Source organism: Chinchilla lanigera, unplaced genomic scaffold, assembly GCF_000276665.1.
Source record: "Chinchilla lanigera isolate Chin_1 unplaced genomic scaffold, ChiLan1.0 scaffold00008, whole genome shotgun sequence".
Lineage (NCBI taxonomy): Eukaryota > Metazoa > Chordata > Mammalia > Rodentia > Chinchillidae > Chinchilla > Chinchilla lanigera.
The window spans coordinates 10592520-10616326 of record NW_004955409.1 but is presented as its reverse complement, the minus strand read 5'-3'; the positions used below and the strand labels follow the sequence as shown (position 1 = coordinate 10616326).

The 23807-nt window shown below is 40.6% G+C and overlaps 1 protein-coding gene across 2 annotated transcripts in view; it reads right to left on the bottom strand.

The window, feature by feature from the left end:
- The window catches only part of Txndc16 (thioredoxin domain containing 16), a gene marked incomplete in the record, with an annotated part of 86689 nt that extends 64055 nt beyond the window's left edge, over window positions 1-22634 (bottom strand). For both annotated transcript variants that reach the window (XM_005376781.2, XM_013510324.1), the window contains 7 exon segments: window positions 5206-5280; window positions 6084-6157; window positions 12757-12839; window positions 13752-14027; window positions 14688-14796; window positions 21083-21157; window positions 22533-22634. In XM_005376781.2, the coding sequence (XP_005376838.2) occupies window positions 5206-5280; window positions 6084-6157; window positions 12757-12839; window positions 13752-13911 (392 nt within the window).
- Window positions 22635-23807: the final 1173 nt, after the last annotated feature.

Sequence of the window (23807 nt, the reverse complement as noted above, 5' to 3'; positions counted from 1 at the left end):
AAAAATATGAATCTAGACCCTGACTTTACATCTGATACAAAACTTAAGTCAAAATGCATCATAGTCCTACATGTAGACATAAAACTCTAAACATCTAAAAGATAAAGAAATTCCCTACCACTTTGTTTGTAACTCTGTATTGTCTGTATTGTGCTTGTGATATGTTGTAAAATGTTGTATGTCTGTTAATGTTTCCCTCCTTTTATCCTTAAAATAAAAAAAAAAAATAAAAAATAAAAAAAAGATAAAGATCTCAGGGACCTTGGATTGTAATGACTTTTAAGAAACAACATCAAAAGCACTATCTGTAAAAGAAAACTTCATTATCAAAAACCTCTGCTCTGCAAAAGAAATTATTAAGAGAATGAAAAAAAACAGGGCAGAGTCTGGAAGAAAATCGCTGTGAAACATGTACCTAACAAAAGACCTGTATCCAAAATGTACAAAACAACCTTAAAAATTCAACAAGAAAAAAAAAACTCAATTTTTAAAAAATTAGGCAAATTACCTGAACAGACATTCCACCAAAAAACATGCAGATGGAAAATCAGCATATGAAAAGATGTTCAACATCAAGAGGTACCACGACACACCTATTAGGATGGTTAAAAAATTTAAAAACAGTTTTTCAAAAGATGACATCAAACCCTGGCAAGGAAGTGGAGGAATAGGTACTCTCATTGCTGGTAGGAATGCAGGATGGCACAGCCGCTTTGCAAGGCAGTTTGGCAGTTTCCTATAAAACTAAACATAGTCTTACTACATAATCCACCAACCTTACCCCTGCATAATTACCCAAGGGAATTGAAAACTTACACCCACACAAAAAAAACCTACATGAGATTATTTATAGTAGGTTTATTCATAACTGTCAAACCTTGGAAGCAACCAAGGTATTCAGGAGATAAATGGATAAACACTGGTACATCCACACAAAGGATTATTCAGTGACAAAAAGAAATAAGCTATGAACCACGAAAAGACACAGAGTCTTTTACATACGGCTAAGCAAGATCTGAAAAGGCTATGTATGCTGTATAATTCCACCATATGAAAAGTATAATAGGCAATACTACAGAGAGGGTGACAGCGTCAGTGGTTTGAGGGGAAGAGAAGGGATTTCTGGAGCAAGGAAACTATATGATTCTCTACTGCTGGCAACAACACGGTGCATTCGTCAAAACATACAGAATAGAAAGCGCAAAAAGTGAATTCCACTACACATTGTACTTAAAAATAATATGTTGATATTTGTTCTTTAATTTTTTTTTTGTTTTGTTTTGTGTTTTGAAACAGGGTCTCATATGTAGTTCAGGCTGGCCTTAAACTCACTATGTAACTCAGTCTAGCCTCGAACTCACAGTGAGCCACCTGCCTCAGCCTCCCGGGGGCTAGGATAACAGGCATGCGCCACCATGTCTGGCTGTTCTTCAGTTTTAACAACTGTACCACATTGATGTTAACAGAGAAAACCACGCATGAAGGTGAAAGGAAACATTGGAATTCTCTGTACTATGTGCTCCAATAAATTTTATAATTTTCTGTAAATCTAGAAGTGCTCTCAATAAGTCTACCAATTAAAAACCGCACAAATTAAATCTCTTTGTAACAAAGGCATAAGGGATACCACTGTACGTGTACAACTAAAACTGAAGTCAAAGAAGATTAATTTGAGCACTGTTTTTAAAAAGACACATTAGGGAAATTTAGGAGAAATTTTGTTTCTCCTATGTAAAAAGAATGCCTAGAAATGAATAATAACAAAATTTAAAACTCAACAGAAAAAAATGGGCAAAAGACCTCCACCTCCTGGATTATCCAACAGCCACACAGCAGTTTTACATGTGCCTGGGTCCCTAAATCTGTCTCCCATACACCAGAAAGATCTCTCAGGTCCTAATCTGATCGGAACACTCACCCAGCTACAACTCTCGGTCAAGCAATCAGGGTCTGAAGAGGTCAATCAGGACCACCACAAGCCAAACTGTAAGTAACAACCGACACTTTATTCAGCGCTGGGTGTAGTAGAGCACGAAAGAGGTCCTGGGTTAGATCGCTGGCTAGTACTCACTTATGTGACCGTGCAAACAAGACACAGAGAGGTACCGACTCCACACTGCTCCATTTTTCATCCCGTGGAATGGCAGTGGACAAGGGCCAGGTAGACGCAATGCACACAAGGAACCACCTCATTCCAAGGAGTCCCAAGTGTAAGACCCCTGTAAGAACCCACGGACACTGTGGGGAAAAGTAGAGTAGGGGCTTGGAATGGAAAGTAACTGACTCAGAAACCACCCAAGACCACCGGAGAGCGCTTCCAGCAAGTTCTTAGCAGAAGCACCTAAGAGACAGGAGGGCCATGCCCTTGACCTCAGTTATCTCCTGAGAACAGCTCCCCTGCTAAGGCCTGCTAGGCAAAGCTTGTTACTGCCTATGATCAGGATGGAAAGACCACCTAAGGATTTTGCTCTGGAAATAGACATTTTCCCCTTCTGTAGTTCCCCAAAAGCTCACCGCTCTACAGAGGGTAAACAGAGATGCCCGCTCACTTGACCCCATGCTTTCTTCACTATCCTCCTTTGCTACTGCACATTTTACACTCAGGCAAAACTTCCCTCTCCAAACTATTTCCAACTTCCATGCTCTTGTCAGTTTCCCCTCTTTTCCTACCTTCTCCTTCTTTGTCAAACACTTACCCTGAGACCTACCCAACTGCCCACCTCCCTCAGGAAGCCACCTTCCTTCCAGACGTGAGTAACTACTTTCTCGGTGGATCCACTGGCCGTTATGAATACATATCTCTACTACTTTACATACCATATACTATCTTTTATGTCTATCTCTGCAAAAGAACACTACACTCCTACAGAACAGACGCCACATCCTGTTCTGTTGTGTGTCCCCAACGCCTCACAAGGGTCTGACACGCAGCAGGAACATGGGGCACAATCTGCCTGTGGAAACCCGTGTTCTACAAATCAGCATTAGTACACACTAGAACCAGACCACGTCCACAGCAGGAATGAATGTGACCAACCCCATCTGCTAACCAGCGCAGGTACCAGGGTCCTCCTCACCACTGACAACCTTTCCTGTCTAGGGTCCAGCTGTTTAAAGCTGCCTGCTCATGAAGTTGTCCGAGGTGGACCTGGCACTCCAGGATTTGGTGTCAGACCTGGGTTCATACTTGATGGGAAGAAATCTCAGTATGCGCCACCCCTCAAAGTCTTCATTCCATGTTTTTCACCCTCACTTCTGGGTCAGAGAAAGTTATCAAATATCTACTGGAAAAAACAGCAAAACCAATAAAGTTCCTGAGAACAAATAACACAGTTATTACTTGGGCTTTTTGCCAAGCTTCCTTTGACCGCTATGGCCAAGGGAGCCACCCCTTCTCTGTACTAGGAAAGCCATTTCAAAGCAGCCTAATGGCCCTTCAGAGTCACTTCTTCAAAAAGCTACCAACTACCCAGTACAACTGGCTTCTCAGTCTGTAGGTCTCAGGGCCCATGGCTTCCACGAATTCCTAAAGGCCTTTCGATAATATATTACTAGGACTGGAACATTTAAAGGTGTCCATTTGTAAAGTGATCACCACAACTTTTTACCTGTAAGTTTTGAATTTCCTGTAATTTAATTTTCACTCCAGTTTTATGGGTAAGAGAGGAGAAGGAAGTGTGAACCCAAACAGAGAAAAAAGGCAGTCAGTGTCAGCAAAGGTGTCAGTGGACAACAGACCCACGACATTCAATCAGGAAACCTGTGTCCTCAAGAAGTCATACTGTCTGGCACTGCCATCAAAGAGAACACCAGACTTCATTTCAGAGGTAGACTGCAAAACAGAGCTCGCACAAGCCTGAATCCTGGACTTAAAGATTCCATACCAGGGGAATGTGAGATTCCCTCTCAGTAAAAAAAAAAAAACAAGTGTATGCCTCAAGAACTTTTTCCATACTCACCAAGAAGGCACAGAGCTACAGACTCCAGGAAAATCTGGCTGGTGTCAGAGGGAAACCAAGCACTTTTAAAATCCTCATGTAAATAGCAAAGATGAGCTTCTTACCGGGTTCTGTGGTATGTGTGTGTCCTCCTAAATTCCTATTTTCAAATCCTAACCCTCTGTCTTGGTTACTTTTCTCTCGTTGCTGGGACAAAATACCTGATGCCCAAAATTATGGAAGGAAAGGTTTATTTCACTTACAGTTTGTGAAGGTTTTAGTCCATACTTGGCAGGTTACAAGGCAGAGTAGCCCATGGCAGAAGACTACAGCTCTTGGCAGCAGAACACAGCAAAAGCAACAAACACTAAAAGGGAGGAATGGGGGCAAGCAGCCTCTTCCTCTCCTTTACATATGCAAACTATCACCCTAGGGTGGGTGTAGCTCTCACATCCATAATTAATCAAACTCTAAAAGCCCGCCCCATGACCGCATGAGGCTTTGGGGGAACACACAGACACAAACCATAACTCCTTCAAAATGATGGTACTGGGAGGTGGGACCCTCAGGAAGTGATCAGTCATGAGACTACTACCCTTATAAAAGAGTTGCAGAGATCCAGGTCTTTCTACCATGTGAGGACCCAGGGAGAAGATGGCCTTGTACTATGAAGCAGGGCCCCTCATCTGGCACCAAACCTGTCAATACCTGACCTTGGACTTCTCAGCCTCCAGAACTGTGAAAAACAAATTCCCATTGTTTACAAGCCACCCAGTCTATGGTACTTTACTATAGCAGTCCAAACAGACTAAGATAGGTGGTAAATCTTCACTCCATTGGTAGAAGCAAAGGCAATTCTACAACTATATAGTCTTTTTTTTTTTTTCAGTCTTTTTGAAACAGGGTCTAGCTATGCAGTTCAGGCTTGCCCTGAGCTCACTTTGTAGCCCAGGCTGGTCTCAAATTTGCAACGATCCTCCTGCCTCAGCCTCCCGAGTGCTGGGATTACAGGCGTGCACCACCACACCCCGCTACAACTATATAGTTTTGTTGAGTCATCTCCTATTTTTTTACAGAGTATCTATGTGTTCTTGTATCCTCTGGCATTAAACAAATTTTAGACCTTCAATGTGGGAAGATACATCAGCAATTTGTATGGAACTGATGCCTACAAATACAGTGTTAAAATCTTAAAATACTGTAATGGATTGTGGTCCTCTAAAACAAAATCAACAACGACTGAGTAAATGAGTACCCCCGTACTTACAAGAGGACGTGAGCGACGATGGCATTGACATCAAACAAGGTGTCAGCGGGGAACTCTCTGAGCAATATGCTGCCTCTATAAAAAGTTTAAAAACACATTATAGAAATATTTCCTTACAATTCAATTACTTGCTTTTCTAACACATTAACTTGTAAGTTCTCTGATGTTAGAGCTTGCGCTATACCCATGTACCCTATGCACCCACTAGAGAGCTGACACATAATGCACCCTCAAATGTTTATTCAATATACACTTAAATAGGTTGATTTTGAAAAACTTAGGCCCTGGATCTGACAAAAAAGGCTAGAAATAAGTATGAATCGAAATAAGGCTCCCTGACTACTTTTGATCACATGCAGCTTTCCAAACTGGGCTGGGAAGGAGAATAGCAGGAGAAAGAAGTGTCCTTAGCAGGAGTTCCCGGAGCAACCAGAGTCTCTCCCCACTTCCTAGGCCGAACCCCAAAGGTTTGAGGAAAGGATACAAGATGCCCCAAATAGACTAAAAGACCCAGGTAGAAAAGCATCTGCAACCTAGACCCGGACAGATTCCTCAAAAGTAAAGTACATCCAAACACAGAACGGACACAGCTACCTGGAACATGGAAATTTCTAAGTGGTGCTTAACCACGCCCTTGTAGCAGGGATGTATGTAAGATTCTCACGTAATATTTAAAATGACCCTGGGACGGAGGTTTTATTCTTCATATTTTGGTAAGCAAGGAAGTTAAAATTCAGAGAGGTTAGGCAGCAAGGATACTGCCTGGGCTTTCTGCTAAACTTCAGATAATCCCCACTAAATACTCCAGCTTGGCGATATTTGATATAACATTCTAGAATATAACTTTATATTTGTACATCACATTCAAAAAAATTTACCTGAATAAATATGCTTTCATCAAATCCTTTTCTTTACCACAGTACCTGGATGTTTCTTCTTTGGCACAATTAACCTTTAAAAGATTATATTTAAGGTTTAGAGGATACACCCAAAGGTCAAGTTTCTTGGTTAGGGAAATAAGGAGAATTAAACATTATGGCTTTTCACCAGGTCAAACTTTGTATTTTACTTTTTTCAGCTTTGTATACAATAACTTCTCTTACTCAGGTGCGAGAGGAAATGCAGTAAGGGAGGGGAACTGTTTCTGCATCTGGGGAGTTATACTGAATTATACCGAAGAGTTTATAATTAATTCCATCTTTCAGAACAGGTAAGAGAGTAACCAGGTAGAAAGGAAAGTATAAAAGCATATGGAAAAGCCAGGAAGCAGAGGAGGGTGGAGCTCAGTGGTACAGCAAGTACTCAGCAAGTGTAAGGCCCAGGGATCAACCTCAGCACAAAAATGGAGGGCAGGAAGCGTAAACAGAGGGTGGTGAGCTGCAATCCTGAAAGCATCTCAGCAGCTGAACACGGATACGGCAGACCCTGCTAGTTTCTACACCAAATCTATCCATCTTCTACTTTTGTTTACTAACAGGAATTTGCTAAAACCAAATGCCCCATGAAGAGGTTTTTCCAGCCACCCCAACAGCTGGCGAGAGCCAAAGAAGGTGCTGGAATCCCTAGAAGGCTCTCGACAGGGGACTGATTGCTGTTCTCCTCTTCATCAGTTGACAAAAAGCAGACAAGACAGCCAGGGTACCAGTGGACTCATGGAGGAAACCACTTGCTAAGGACGCGACAAGAGAATGACTCTGAGTCCCTGATGATGTCAGAGCAGCCACCCACCCCTGGGTAGCTCACAGTGTGGACTTCACGTGAAGAAATATAAGGCCAATCCTAGCAGCAAATGAAGATAAAATGGGAGGGGAAGGAGCACACACACACAGGACAGGGCAAGGACCTAAGGTAAAGTCAAAGAGCACAAAAGACACTCGAGTCTTCCCAAACGGAGTAACTAAAACTAAGTAGAAGGCCTGAGCATGAATATGCATCCTGAGACAGACAGGGAAAGGAAGGAAAGAAAAGAATGAAGGGTTTTCTAGATGGCGTGAACAGGTGACCACCAACGTAATTAACAAAAATTAAGGCAAGGAGAACAGTTCTTCGATTTCAGATTTGGTAAGGTTCCTGGTTTACAATGAAGGTTTCTGTTGTTCAATTTAATTTTAATAGAGCTTGAGGAAACAGAATGCCAAGGAGGAAGTGACATTTGTTCAAAAAGCTAAAAAAAAAAAAAAAAAAAAAAAGAGGAACTGACAGGGAAGACACTAGGAATAGTGAATTAGAATTAAAAGTCAGGTTATAGGCATAACCAGGAACTTTGGTGTACATAGTTTTAAACCTTTTTAAAGCCCAGATCAGAGATGGCTCACATTATGACAACAGATCTATCCATTCGTTCCTCTTTTCAACATTTACTTCAACACCTACCATATGTCATTCACTGTGCTAGTCACGGGGAGTACAGTTAGGTACCAAATTAAGATCTTTACCCTTTAATTTACATTCTCAAAGTAGAGACAATTTAAAAGCTAATTAATATACATTAAGAGCTATAAATAAAAAGTAATAAAGAAATTAGTAAAGCAATATATACAAATATATAAACAGGTAGAAGAGATGAGTTCTAAGCAGAGGAGAAAACACCTGCAAAGGCCGTGTCGTAATAGTACCCCTAGCAGATTCAAGTAGCAGAAGAATAGCTGGGCACAGTGGCGCAAGCCTGTAATTCCAGCCTCAAGAGGCTGAGGCAGGAGGACTGCAAGTTTGACTCTCACTTGGGCAACTTACCAAGACACTGGCTCAAAAATTTGTTTTTAAAAGGCTGAGATTAATTCAGCGGTATAATGCCCTGGGATTTGATGCCCCCATACTGGAGGGGGGGAAAAGTAACAGAATCATCACTGTGTGTCAGGAACAAACTACGCAAGGCAGAGGGACAGAAAATGAGATCAGACACAAGGCCGATCTGCAGCACTCGAGAGTTTCAATTTTATCACAAGTGTAACAGGAAGCCTGGGCAGGGTGGAATCTGTCCTGATGGACACAGAGAGGGATCAGTAATGGGACAAGAGTGAAGGGAGAAAGGCCAATAAGTTCGAGATTCCTGTGGTATCCTAGATGAGAAGTGATGACAACGAGAGGAAAACCTGAAGGCACAGGAGATTTGAAAAGTTTTGAGGGTAGAACCTCGTAGTAGATGGGCTGGTTATGAGAGAAAGAAAGGTCCAGGATGACTGAATGGTTTTGTGTTTTTAAATAGATTTTGAGGGCATTGGAGATAAACAGGCACTTCTCAGATGAAGAAATACAAATGGAAAATAAATACATGAAAAAATGTTCAACATCATTAGTCATTCAAGAAGTGCAAATTAAAACAGCACTGAGCTTCCATCTCCCCACAGAAAGAATGGCTATCATCAAAAAATCAACTGACAACAAATGCTAGCAGGGCTGTGGAGGAAAAGAAACCCTTCTCCACTACTGGTGGGAGTGTAGACTGGTACCACCACTGTGGAAATCAGTGTGGAGATTCCTCAAAAAGCTGGGATTGCAGATCCCATTCCACCCAGCTATTGCCCTTCTGGGTATCTTCCCAGAATTAAAATCATCATACCACAGTGATAGATGTGCACCCACGTTTATAGCAGCACAATTTGTCATAGCTAAATCTTGGAAACAACCCAGATGTCCATCAACTGAAGATGGATAACAAAGATGTGGGGTTTTTTTTTTACATAATGGAATACTACTCAGTCCTTAAAAAGGATAAAATGGAGACAAAGGTAAATGGATGCAACTCAAGAACATACCCATAAGTGAAATAAATCAGACCCATATGGGTAAACATCATATTGTCTCACTAATGTGAAAAAAAAAACCAAGTAAATAAGATCTGAAATATACAATAGATATTACGAGTTGGGAAGAAACTGTTCAAAAGAAAAGACAAACTGTGTTGGGGAAAGGTGAAATGAAGAGAAGAAAAAAGGAAAAAATATATGTATATACAAGATAGTTAAGACTGCTATACAGTTACTTTCTCTTAGTTCATTAAAAAGAAAGTTTTGTTCTAATATTATATAGACAAGATATCTTGCCTGTATCTTCTACTCTGAATAGCTGCTAGGAAGACAATGATACACAGTGTATCAGCTATTGTAGCTGTCCTAGTAGCCTGTTTTGAAACTCGTTTTCATTGTTATATTTACCTTTTCTTAAAAGAAAGGAAGGAACAGGGCTGGGGATATAGCTCAGCAGCACAAGCGCCTGCCTGGCAAGCTCAAGGTCCTGAGTTCAATTCCTAGTACCCCCTCCAAAAAAGGGAAGAAACAGCTGGAATGGGGGGAAAGGAGAAAAGAGGCAGGGGAAATACACACACACACACACACACATACACACACACACACACACACCAGATAGCTGGGGTAATTGTACCACTGATTTCTATTGGGATTATTGAAAAGAACAGCTAATATTTAATTGTTTGATCAATCTTGCATGCGTGTGTCTGGTGAGCTTAGCAACTACCTTGAAGATAACAATCTGTATTACAACAACTATTGTTAATTTCCTATCACCTTGTTTTGAACTTCAGTATCATTTTTGTTTTGTTGTTTTATTTTTGCTTTTGTGTTTGTTTTTTTCTCTCTCCTTTAAAAAAATAACATAAAAATGTAATGTGGGCAGAAATTCTTCGTTGTCATTTAGTTCCACTCTTGGTCTCTGTTATAGGATTCTTCTTTCACAGCTATAAGATGCCAAGTAACTTAAAATAAACTGAAACAGTCAGATGTCTCGCCAAGGGGATGTCAAATCGTGTATTAATGGATATTTGACACAGGTAGGTAACTCTTCTGTGCCTCTGTTACTTTCTCTAGCTAGATAATCTAGAAAATTGTAAGAAAACGTACATCTACAGAAGAAACAATGTGGAATGTTTGGCACAGCATTCCTTCAATACCAATAAATTTTGGACATACACTATTGGTAAAAAAAAAAGAAAAAAATAGATTTTGAAAAGAAGGAAGGGATGGGTTGGGGATATAGCTCAGCGGCACAAGCACCTGCCTGGTAAGAGCAAAGGCCTGAGTTCAATTCCTGATACCAAAAAAAAAAGAAAAGGAAGGGAAAAGAAAAAATATATATACATATACAAGATAGCTAACATAATTATACTACTAATTTATTTTAGTCCATTGAAAAGATCGGTTTGTGCTTATATTGGTTAATTTTGCATGTCTACATCTTGTAATCTGAACAACTACTCTGAAGACAACAATATGCAATACATTAACCAATGTTAATTTCTTATTACCCTGTTTTGAAACTCTGTATCATTGTTTTTCTTTTTTTAACCTTTCTCTCTTTAAAATAAAATAAACTAGACTTTGACACAGTAACACTGCTACACCAGATTTTTCTTGGTTATCATTTGCATATTTCTTTTTCCTTCATCTATTTTGAAGATTTCTGATGTTTTATTTTAGATATTTCTAAATAGCATACAGTTGGATTTCATTATTGTCTCCAGCTTGACAGTCTTTGTCTTAACTGGAACATTCAGTCCATTTATATTACTGTTTTCTTCATCCACTTCTGCCTCTGGCAGTCTTAACTTCTGAAAACGTTTTCAAATGCTCTTCTCTGTGAAGTCTTCCCCAGCACCATCTGGGCCTTTCTACTCCAATAATCAGACATAGGCTTTCTTTCCTTTTGACTTCTAGCACTTTATTTCTATCTCTCTTATTATAGGTACCAGATTTTACTGGTTACTGACATAATTTGTGAATGTGTTTTATTCTCCTTACTTATGATATGGTAAGCTCATTTCAATCTCAAATGCTTAGAGTATTCACCACATGTCAATGACTGAATTAGCTCTGCAGCATGGGCTCCTTTTATTGGTCATTTCTGCTTTCCAGATTGCTCCACATTCTGGATCGTGAAAGCAAGAGGTTAAATGATGTTAGTTAATAAAGGCAATGGCCTAGGCACAAACCCTAATATTCTATTCCACTTGTTAGGGCTGGGGATATAGCTCAGCAGCACAAGTGCTTGCCTGTCAAGCACAAGGTCCTGAGTTTGATTCCCAGTACAAAAAAAAAAAAACTCAGTGTAGTCTATTCCACTTGTTACCAGACAGACAGTACTGGGTACTAATCTACTAGTTCCTAAATAAACAGAAATGATTATCCCTCTGAACTTTATATCAATTTACTATTTCATTTGTAAATCTCAGTTAAAATTTTATTCAAAGCTCCTGGAGACGAGTACCATTATCATCCTAGAGAGGTTCATTTGCTGAAATATTAACTGAGACTCTTACACATACAGAATTGACACATAAAAAATAAGGGTTTTTTTCGTGTGTGTTTGATAGGATATATGGCCAAAGTTAATTAGCCTTTATATGTGTCCTACTTTAAAAGATCAAGCTACAGATATTAAGAAGGACAACAAACATCTCCAGAGAAGGCAGACCAATGATTTAAGAAAAAATAAACATACAAGAAAAGCAGACTTAATCTGAAGGAATTTAATATTACTGGCTTGCTTCCCATTCAGTTTCTGATGTACAAATTATACATTTAAATTAAATAAAAGACTTATGCAGCTATCTAACCGAGAAGCATGTGAAACTTTTACATAATACTCTATTGTCATTTGTAACTTTCTGAGAAAAAATTAGGTATGTACTTTCAAATTAAATTGTTCAGGCAGGGGACATAGCTCAGCAGCACAGCGCAAGGTCCTAAGTTCAATTACTGGTACCAAAAAAAAAAATTTTTTTTAATTGAATTGTTTTAATTTTGTTCTAAAAATAAATGTGAGAAGCTGCAATGCAAACAACTATAACAATTTAGAAAACATTCTTCAATTATATTAATTTTGTTGCCTCAGTTTGTCTTAATAGAAATTTAATAAATAGTTGAATTGTAACTACCTACTAGGAAATATTTGTCAAGCAGAACAAAATAGAACCAAAGCCTAATTATTAAGTCTGAAAAATGACACTATGCCCAAATAGAATGGTTTATAAAAGAGTGAAATTCTAAGCTAGGGAATTTTTTTTGGGGGGGTTTTTCTCCGGTACCAAGAACCAAACTCACGACCTTGTGCTTGCCAGGCAGGCGCTTTTGCCGCTGAGCTAAATCCCCAGCCCCTAAGCTAGGGAATTTTTAACAAGTCAGGTATGGTGGCATGTGCCTGTAATTTCAGTACTCTGGGAGGCTGAGGCAGGAGGAAGTCCAACCTGGACAACTTAGCAACTTAATAAAACCCTGTCTCAAAATTTTAAAAAGTAAACAAATAAAAAGGGCTGGGATCTAATTGTATGTGAAAGTTCTTAGTTAGTTCAACCCCAGTACCACTAAGAAACAAAAAGAAAGAAAAAAAATGAATTTTAAATAGGTTTTTCCCCCTCTGTATGTACTATGTGATACAATCTGAAACTGTGTTTCTCTCCAGTCTTATGCAAAAAAAGGAAGAAAAAATACTGTTCCAGTTTTTAAAATGAAACTGAAGTATTTTTAAGTACTCAGTCTTAAGTCATACAATTGTAAAATGTTTGTCACTAATATTTTACTAACATAAGTAACTTTTTACCTTTGCAACTGAAATTCCATAGTCCTGGAGAGGTCTAACAGCCTCATTCAATTGTTCAAGAACTATAGAGGTACTTGGAGAATCTAGAACAAGAAACGTTTTACGATTATCAATCACCCCTTATAAAAGATGAATCCTAAAAATTAAAGTCAAAATCTGCCAACACAGAAGACATATTTATTTGTCCAACAACACCTCACCAACAACTAAATAACTAACCATACCTAGTTACATATCTTCAGACCCTTATTTCCTTACTGCATTGTTTTTATTTGTAACATTTTTATCATGATGTATTTTAACTTCCAAGTGACCTTTAAAACTTCCTGTTTTAATTTAAACTCCACATTTAGCATTATTCCTCCAGGTTTAAGACCATCTATGCAAAACACATACACACAAAACCTTCAAAATGATTTTAAAATACCAAATCACATTCATAATAAGGTAGCAGAAAAAATGTGGGTTCATCTCACTCACTCACTGCAAGAACAGAATAGGGTTTTCAGTTGTGTTCAACAGTTCAACGGCTACACTAGTTAATTCAGCACAAATACAGCAAAAGCATAGTATTAAACAAAAGCATTCATACTACTACATTTCGTTAAAATAGTTCATACTAAAAACATAAGAAAGTATACGTTCAAAAGTGACCAAATGAAATTCAGATGTTGTATCAATCATTCCTAACAAGTACTGTCCTCAGTATGAATGCAGCATACGAATAAATTTATTTAATCCTCACAACAAACTTAGAAAATGAATACTATTTCCTCATCATAGAGCACAAAAGAAAACAGAAAGAAGCTAAGTGACTTGACCAGGGCCACACTGCAGGCCAGACAGAAGAGTCTGGACTGACCCAGGCAGGCGGACTACAGCGACAGCTGTACAGCAGGCACCGTTATTCAGGACAGTAAGTCCCTACTGAGCATACGCACCGAACAGGGAGGAAAACGTGGCAAGAATCATATGAAAACTTCAAAAGCACTTACCAGTGGGACAAAAATAAGCCAAAGAGGCTTTTCCTGGTTGCAGTGCACTGAAATACTTCTGAGGACTCAGTTCTGGCACAGGGTCTTCAGCTGACGTGCACAAAATGCACATGACAACACAAGAGACCCCAATGCTAAACACACTGAAGCCAGACGGCATTATCAGCCGTAGCTGTACGTGAGCTGATGATGTGTCCCAGTGCCTAGGTCAACACCTAGTTCCAAGGAAGTGTCCAACAAAGTTTTATTCAATTGATTTGTTAAATGAAGTTAAATCTAAAAAAAAAAAAGTTAAATCATTACTTATGTTATTTGATTTCACTAGAACTTTACTCTTTCCTTGTTAGTAAAAACTTGAAGGGCATGACATACAATGACATTAATTTGATAACTCCTGATTTTTTATAACTGCAAAAGAAATCAAAGATATAGTACCTGAAAATGTTTTGGTAGGAACAAATATTTTTACTATGATTCTAAAATTAATTCTCAAATATTATCCAACCCATTTTTTTGAACTGGGTCTTTTGTTCTACCTACCTACAATTAATTTACAGTACTCAGTTACTTAACACGGTTAAGATGGGGTGAAACATCCAAAATATAGGTCTAATATGTTTACTTTCTTTTTATTTTAAATCCCGAGAAGATACCTGTTACAAACTACGTAGGAGTATTCTTTTCAAATATACATGCGTTTTAATGCTTAAGACTTAAGATTTCTTCACACCAGGGCTGGGGACTTAGCTCAGTGGCAAAGCGCCTGCCTGGCAAGCGCAAGGTCGTGAGTTCGGTTCCCGGTACTGGAGAGAAACCAAACCAAGATTTCTTCACACCATTTAAAAATTTAAATCTTTTTCAACTCATGTGTTAATTCAGTTCTGCTGATCTTTTGGTTTAGACCTCCTCTTCTTACCTTCTTCCTAGTGTACTTACTTCTATCCTGCCCTCTGGATCTGCTATTAATTTTGTCTTCTTTTTCTTCGCTATTTTCAACTTTTTCTTGAACAACTTCAATATGTTTTTCTACTGATGATCTATAGATCTAAAATGAAAAGAAGATAGTTTAGGAAAATTAGTATAATATAAAAAATACATTGCCTGATATACTCACAGGAATTGGTGAGAATTTTAATTTTTTTCAAACAGGACCCATACCTTTCAAATGCATACAGTTTTTTCAAAATAGGATAGAAAAAAATACCAAAAATATTTCCATACACCTATAACATAGGTAAAGTTTTTCAATAAGTAAAATGATAAAAGCAATTACAGAAAAATCACAATAAATTGAATTCTTACTCTGATCATTCAATATTGTCAATAAGCACATAACACTCCTCACTACTAAGAAGGTATTCCTTTACAACTTTTTTTTGTATTACCGGGAATTGAACTCAGGACTTTGTACTTGCCAGGCAGGTGCTTGTACCACTGAGCTATATATCCCTGGCCCATGAGCAGGTATTCCTAAAAAAAATTCGAAGTCTTTATTGATTACTTACTGATAATTTCATTCTTTAGGGCTCCCTCCTATCAAATAGTGAACAAATTTGTTATCAATTTTTAATGATGAGTCAAATGTTCAAAAACTAGGTAAATTAGGTGTGACAATGGTGCAATATATCTTAAAACGTAATTTTAATGATATAATTAAAGGGTATCCTTGACATTAAAAGTGATTATACATTATAGCCATTTCAAACCTGCCTATTTTAAAGTCATCCTAGGGGCTGGGGATTTAGCTCAGCGGCACAGCTCCTGCCTGACAAGTGCAAGGGCATGAGTTTGATTCCTGGTACCGGGAAATAAATAAATAAATAAATAAATAAAGTCATCCTACATTAATGGGGATGTTTTAAAATAGTCATCCACTGTTTTCTTCATATTCCAGAGGGAAATGCATGCACTCTCAAGGATAAGGATAAGGATAACTATATAACATTCATTATCTTATAAAATAATTATAATTAAACTGTAACACATTAGGTAAAAGCACAACTGAAAGATTCAAATACAAAATATTTTTCCTGGCCTTGAGGTTATAAGTCAATTATTTTAATACTAATTTGGACACGAGGGTTAACACATTTTCTCTTAACACGTATTTTGTATTCCAAAAGGTAGAACCACACATCCAGTGCTTGAGTACTTTACCATGTTCTCCATCTCATGGGACAAATGAAATTAGGTATGTACATGAAGGTACTGTGCTTTTGCTCGGCTGAAGATACTGGTGGTTATTCCTACACACTTGCAGAGACAGGAACTCAGCAGTAATCTCTACCACTTGCTCCATCCTCTATTATATTTGATTATTGTAAAAACTACTTAAAGCAGAAAATACAGCACAGGTCAGATGAGAGAAAGGAGACAGAGTAAGGATCACACAGTTAGACTGAGAAAGGGGCTGAAAGAGAACTAAGTTTTCATTTTTCACAAAATCAAAACCCAAACTTACTGGAAACAGGAATGTCAGTGCCAAAAGGGGCAGTTGAAAGTAACTGTCAGTTGAAAGTAAATGAAGTAATTTTTACTTCTGAAGGAGTAAAAATTGGCAATTCCAACTTGTGAAGCCTTACAGAACCATTTTTTAAGTAGTGTACCTTTTCATTTTTATTTCAAAAGCCCTTACTTGTATATAATCAAATCTTCCATAGCTTCTACTCAATTAATCCAATTCACCCTACAAAGTCTAAGCCAGGCATGGTGGCACACGCCTGTAATCCCATCACTTGGGAGGCTGAGGCAGGAGGATCGTCGTGAGTTCCAGACCAGCTTGGGCCACAAAGTGAGCTCAAGGCCAACGCAAGCTGCATATCGAGACCTTGTCTCAAAAAGACAAAAAACAAAACAAAACAAAAAAAAAACACCCGATAAGGTCTAGAAGACAAGACACCACATATGTGGAAAATAAGTCGCATTTGCCCAGAGACATATTCTCTTCATAAAAAGATTTTCAGCGCTCATTTCGGCAGCACATGTACTAGAAAGATTTTCAAAGAGAAGGGGATGGGGGGAATTAACATGAACAAAGTGAAAACAAAGATACAGAAGGTATTTGATGAATTTTTCCTTTTTCTTCAACAATTATCATAGGAAATAGAAAGCAATCCTTAATGCTTCAAAAATCCAAATACCGAGACAAAGGGATGAGTGCCTTGGGAGAAAGAACTGTGACACTCCTTGGTGTGGTTCCAGTTCTCTGGCAGGTGTAATGTCAGACTCACCTCCGCCCTCCCTCCCCCCTCCAAGTTATCACCGATACCATGTGACTAACTGGGGCCGAAAAAACCAGAGGAAGAGGCTTACCTCCTCCCGGAAACAGTTTTACCAGCTAGTGTACCACGACACGCTTTACTCTGCCAGTCATCAGAAATGCAAACATGGCGTCTGTTCTGTCACACAAGTACAACAAGGAACCCTCGGGTGGCATGTGATGAGTATGTGACAAAAGGAAGAAACAAATTGTGTTCTATTAAGCCACCAAGATTTTAGGAGTAATTAGCTAGTCTATCTTCAGTGGTATGCAAACTAGAAACCAGATGTTGCCCTAACAAAAATTCCAAAACACTGGGTCAGGGGCCAAACCGCACATAAACTGTTCTTGGCCAACTCAAGAAAACGTGTGTCAGAGACCAGAGCTCAGCAAGTGACCCACCTGCAAAAGTGACAAAACATTTGAAAGAACTGTTGCAACAAGTGACGGCGGGGCTAGGTTCTTGTGGCTAATGGACTTAATTCTAGCACTAGGACAAGAAGTTGGAAGACCGATGAGTACTGTGTGCTGGTTGCTATTGGTTTTAAGAAGGTCTTAAAGATTCTCCAAGAAGAAATGCCTTCCAAGAGACTAGCCATTGCTGGGAGTTGTGCCACACACCTGTAATCCCAGCACTCAGGAGGCTGAGGCAGGAGAATTGTTGCAAGTTTGAGGCCAGCCTGGGCTACAAAGTGAGCTCAAGGCCAGCCTGAACTGCACAGCAGGACCCTGTCTCAAAAACACAAAAAATAAAAAATTTTTAAAAAGACTAGCTGTTCAAAACCTAAAACCTTCAGGCTCCCACCCTTCTATGGTCATAAGCATGCTGACCAAACTGCTCAGCCTTGGAAAGAGGTCATATTCTCCAAGGCCAGTATCAGATGCAGCCAAGCCAAAGACCGTGGAGAACTGCTCCAGTGCGTGCAGGAGAAGAACTGTTTGCTACTGGTCCACAACAATGAGCTAAGTATAGAAACAGAGTGTGTTCAGAAGTTTTTATAGCAATTTCAAACAGGAATTTTGTGTCTGTTGAATCTAATACTAATTTTTAAATTAGGCTTGTAGTTACCAGAGTCCCAGGAAAAAAGTCCTGGGCTCAACAGACCAGGCCAGCCACCCATCCCACCCTACCAATGGGCCAAGCAGCGCAAGGGCAGGAAAGGAACTTCACGTGGTGTGGCCATGCTGGGAAGCATAGACAAGGTAGTTCAAGATCTGTCCCTGCGAGGCCGACAGAAACTTTGGGGTTTTATAGAAAAGGGAAACAAAGGCAAGCGTTGAGGGTTTGCACAGCTGGCAGCATACGTAGGTAGTCCTGCTCAGGTCCTGGGCTAGTGGATCAGTATCTCAGGATGGGTTCCGTGAGGTCCTGGAAGAGCCGTCATTGCCTCAGGGGACAATTCAGTTCCTAGCTGAGACTGTGGCTACTGACTTGGGAAGGAAGCCTCGGTTCCAAGGAGGTCAGTGCTCCGGCTGTTGGGGAGGAGGCTCACCACGGGGTGGTCTGTGAGGCTCTACCTTTCCTAGAATCCCAGGCGATCACAGGTCTAGGATAATGGCTGGAGACTTCCAGGTATTGTTCCAGGGGGGTCTAAAAGTTGGACAGTCTAAAAGCTGGCACTCAGATGCTCCTGCAAATCCTGAAAATTAGTTGCTTTTACCTTACGTCCTTAACCTTGAAGGGGGAGGAAACAGGCTGGGTAAATTTAGGGTCAATAAACCTTGTAATATAGACACTTAAGAGATTAACAAGCCTATGTGCGGAGCTGAACAGAAATCTGACTTCAAGTTTTGAGGCCCAAAGGGAGACGTATAAAACGAAAACAGAAACGCCACACCTCATCCTGCTTTTAGTTAATTACTGGGCAACTGTGGGTCCAGCCTCTAAGTCCTCGCAATAGTGATAAGTTGTTTATTTCACTTTTGTCACAATTCATTCTTACTGTCTTTACCAAATATTGGAACTGATTGGCTTTTTTTAAACTGGCCTATGGAATTCAGAGAACAAGAGCAGACCTCCGGCAACGTCTGTAGACTGCTGCAGTCCACAGTCCGGTGTGTGTGTCGTCCTTTCTCCTCCAAAGAGAAATATTTATATGTCTCTACACTACTCTATGTACTCAACAGGGGGCGGAACACAAAACTTATATGCAGACCAGGTAAAGAACTGCCAGGAGTGGACATTATTCAGAGATGCTGGACTTTGAGCTTGCTACAGAGCCTGGATGACATGAGGGCTGAACTGCCCAAATGTTTCCAATTCTGTATATGTGCTAAAATTATACAGTACTTCTCCACTTCCTTCCTTGAGTTATGTATGGCCATGGCTTAATTTGGCCAATGAAATATGCAAAGTGGCAACTTGTGAAAATTCTTAAATCAGACTACACGAATTAAGAATCTTGACGTGCTTTCCCTCTGCTCTGATGAGCAGTAACATTCAACATGAAGTCTTTGTCAGTCAAAAAGTCCCGGAAAGATCCTAGATGACCCAGGGTAACTCAAAATAAACTTTGTTTTAAATTCCGAAAGGGGAAAAAAAAATAAAATTAAAAAAATAAATAAGTTCCTAAAGGTTTGAGGTTCTTATCTCAATACAACCTACCCTAGCCCTAATAGCACATCAGCTCCTATTAATGGGTAAGAGGAGAGTACTTGCACATAAAATTTTCTAGATCTAAAAGCAGGATATTTCAAAAAGTTCATAAGAAACTGACCCAACACAGTAAGAAGATTCTAGAAGGAAACATGACTACAGTGCAACTGACTGTTACCACAACTGATGAAACAGCAAAAGAAGGAAGAAGTCACAGACAACCGGGAGTCGCGGCATGTGCGCCAGTACTGCACACAGACAACTGCAGCCTGGGGAAGGGCCTCCGATTCTTCAGCATGATGCTCCAATAAGCACCAATCAGATGTCACACATAGGAAGTAACTGAAAAGGTCTTTTTGCACCCTGTGCTGGCGACTGAGCTCAGGGCCTTCACACTTAGCCCCCAGCCCTTTTTCTTTTTCTAGTGAGATAGGGTCTTGCTAAGTCTCTAAGTTGCCTAGCCTGAACTTGTGATTCTCCTGCCTCAGCTGTCCAGAGGCATACATGCAAAAAATCATTTAAAATGGGGCTGGGGATTTAGCTCAGCGGCAAAAAGCGCCTGCCTGGCAAGCGCAAGGTCGTGAGTTCGGTTCCCGGTACCGGAGAAAAACCAAAAAAAAAAAAATCATTTAAAAGATGGAAAGAAAGCCAGAGGTGGTGGTGCATGCCTATAATCCCAGCACTTAGGAGGCTGAGGCAGGAGGATCGTTGCAAATTCGAGACAAGCCTGGGCTACAAAGTGAGCTCAAGGCCAGCCTGAACTGCATAGCGAGACCCTGTCTCAGCAAAGCCAAATAAATAAATAAATAAATAAATAAAAGACGGAAAGAATGCACAACTTGCAGCTTGCCCTGGGCAAGAGTGCTTGCAAGTAAAATGCAAAGGACAACTAAAGGGGTTGTTGTTGTTCAACAACAGAACAGCAAGAAATTCCGCTGAGGCATAAAGGAGGAAGTACTTCAAGCAAAAATATTGGTCTTCCTGTTCATAAGAACACAAGTGAGGATTTGCCTTTATGTGTTCCTTTGGCACACGGAACAACCAGAAGGTACCCTTACCTAGTCCAATCCCATTTTGGAGGGTTGAGTCCTATATACGATAATATACAGATTTTCTGCTTTTAAATGCCTGAAAGCCTACTGTGCTAGAGTAATCTTCGTGCTCAAAAAAAAAAAAAAATACTCAAACTTTGTGCATTTGGATACATTTAAATTTTAGCACGTCTGGCCAAGCTTTTCTAGGCAACCCTTAATGAGTTTCTCCTTTATAGGCCTAAAATTTCTTTATGGTTAACTATAAAATTAATGGTTTTCTCTGTCAAGAAAAAGAAGTTAACTAAACTACTAAATAAATTATATCAAGATCTGTGGGCACCATTCTCTGGGAAAAGACACTTTTCATATTTTGCAGCAAATGGGGCATATAATGCTTACAAAGTTCCTGTAAGAACATTCCATCAAAAATTAGCTTACTTACGATTTCATGCTACTATTGGTGCTCACTGAACCATCGTCAAATAAAATGTTGATTAGATCCTGGCTTCTTTATGAGCTGAAGGAGAGTAATAAAAGGAGTCAACTTATCTCTATTTTGGAGTCCTTCAAAGCAGATAGGAACCAAATCCTCCATCTGTCCGTCCTTCCCTGCCCCCATACAGAATGATATCTTGGTTCATGAGCTTGATTCTTTCTAAGATTCTGGTTGCGAGAGCCCAGTGAAATTCCATCGTTGGGTTCAATGTTGACCTTATGGGGAAATGTGATTCAGTTTTTGTCCAATTTGATTTGCAACCAGAACTGTGGAAAGAACTGAGTTCATGAACTGAGGTACCACTGTACTCACCCCGAAAAAAGGGAAGAAGGAAGAGGCTGTCCAGAATTCTCTCACACATGGAGGAAAACAGACTCACAAGCAAAGATATAAAATCTATATAGGGACTATCCAATGTTGTCTACCATTACTTTGAGCAAAAAGAGGGGGGAAAATCTCTTTGTGATACCTACTTATGACCTGAAAATTTGCACCGCACTACTGAGGATGCACATATTGACCATACCAGAGAATTAGTGATACCAGTAATTTTGACAAGTACTTAAAATCACACAACTGATTTTATGCTCAACTTAACTGCTTAAGCATACAACTACAATCAGTTACCCTACTGCTGTCATGGACACGCCATCCCCTACTTAAAGAGAACTGTGTACTGCTCTAACTTTATTCTATTAGAATCCAAGATGTAACACTCTTTTTTTTTTTTTTTTGGTACCGGGAATCAAACTTAGGACCTTGCACCTGCCAGGCAGGCGCTTATGCCGCTGAGCTATATTCCCGCCCTGTAACACTCTTAAATTCCAAGAAACATGGGATTCTTCTGCAAACCGCAGATGTTGGATTAAGCCTGTTAGCTTCTTACAGTAAGTTGGACCCTAGTGTACACAGCTCCGCTCAATCTGCCCGGCTGAATATTTCATCTGAGGATGTCTACGCAACAGGAGAAAGGATAGTGAGTTAGGAAAGGCTGGATCTTGGATGCTCCAGAACAAGAATACCAAATGTGTGTCGAGCTGTTCATTCTAAGAATACAAATTATTTTTTATTTTATTTTATTTTTACCGTACTGGGGATTGAACCCTGGGTCTCACACAGGATGGGTAAGAGCTCTACCACTGAGCTACATTCTCATCCCGTTTAAAATGTCTGCAATGGGCTCTAAATCACCAGAGGTGGCCTTTACCTTGAGATCCTCCTGCCTCAGTCTCTGAAGCAACAGGAACTGCAAGCATGACCCACCACACCCAGCAACTATTTCCTCTTTAATTCTGCACTATTTTGCTCATTTTATTACCAAATACAAAAGAAATCAACAAATATGTGCTGATCCAATATAACTGTGAGATCTGGCTTTTTTTATTTTCTTACTTACAGCAGTATAAGAACATAGCATTTATGCAGGGCATGGTGGTGCACGTCTGTAATCCCAGCACTCTGAAGGAGTGACAGGAGACTGCTGTGAGTTCGAGACCAGCCCGGGGTAGGTAGGGAGCTCAAGGCCAGCCTGAAATACAGAGTGAGACCGATGATGATCATGATGATGATGATAATGAAAAAAGAAAAATTATATAGCATTTATACTGTACCCCTCTCAGTCCCGGGAAGAGCGCCACCATCCCCTAAAAACAGGACTGGGGCGTCAGCACGTGTGGAATTTAAAGAGCAGAAACTTTTCTTCTCTAGACAATCACCAGAGACTGCAGTTCTGTTTCTACCTTGTCTCCCAAACTTATTTCCTGAGCATCCTGCCAAATTCTGCTTCACAGAACCAACTCTCCCCTATCCACAGGTCGCTTCAGCATCCCAGCACCACCTGTCCTTCACGGTCATTTCCCGAGCGAGGAAAGGGTCTTTGCTGAGTTTTGGTCACCCACCTCATGCCCTCCCCTCACCCGCACAGCAGGGGAAATAAATGACAGCCCAGGGCCCCGCGGAAGCGTCCAGCTGCGGTCCCCTCGGCGCCCCACAACCCAGGCTGGCGGTGCAGCGCTCGCCAGAGGAAAAGCTGCCCACTCCTGCACGCGGAAGCCGCAGCCCACGCCTGAAAGACGAGCAGCCACCTACCTGCCAGAGACCCGCGCGCGGCACCTGCGGGCGGGGACCGGACCGAACCGCGTGGAGGCCGGAGCTGGACAGCGGCCGCGATGCAGGTCGCACGCACTTACCCTACCAAAGCACCCTCCCAGCCCGCGGCCCAATCGGCCTCCCCCGCCCAAAGAAAAAAAAAAAAAAAAAGAAGCTCCGCCTTCTCCTCGTGCTCCTTACGTAAGGGAATCTCCAACCAATGGGAAGCGGGAGAGGCGGTGCGCAAGCTGCCCCAGGTGACAGAACCACGGAGTCCTCCCGCGGGCGCCAGCGGGCCGAGCAGTTGCTGGGCCAATCAGCAGCCTAGGAGGCGAGTGGGGCGGGGGGAGAAAGCGGGCCAAGCAGAAGCCCAATTAGATATCAGGATTCTGGAATGACAGGTCCGACAGCCAGTGGCCTTCCGAGTGCGGCGCTCAGGGGGAGTGCCGGCCTGAGCCAATCGGCGCGAGCCCACGGTGCGGAGCGAGCGCCTCAAATGCTCGGGTTTCTCAGCTGATTGTCTCCAACCGAGAGTTGTTTTTTGCAGCCACGGAACCGAGCCGCAGCAGCAGGAGGAGCCCAG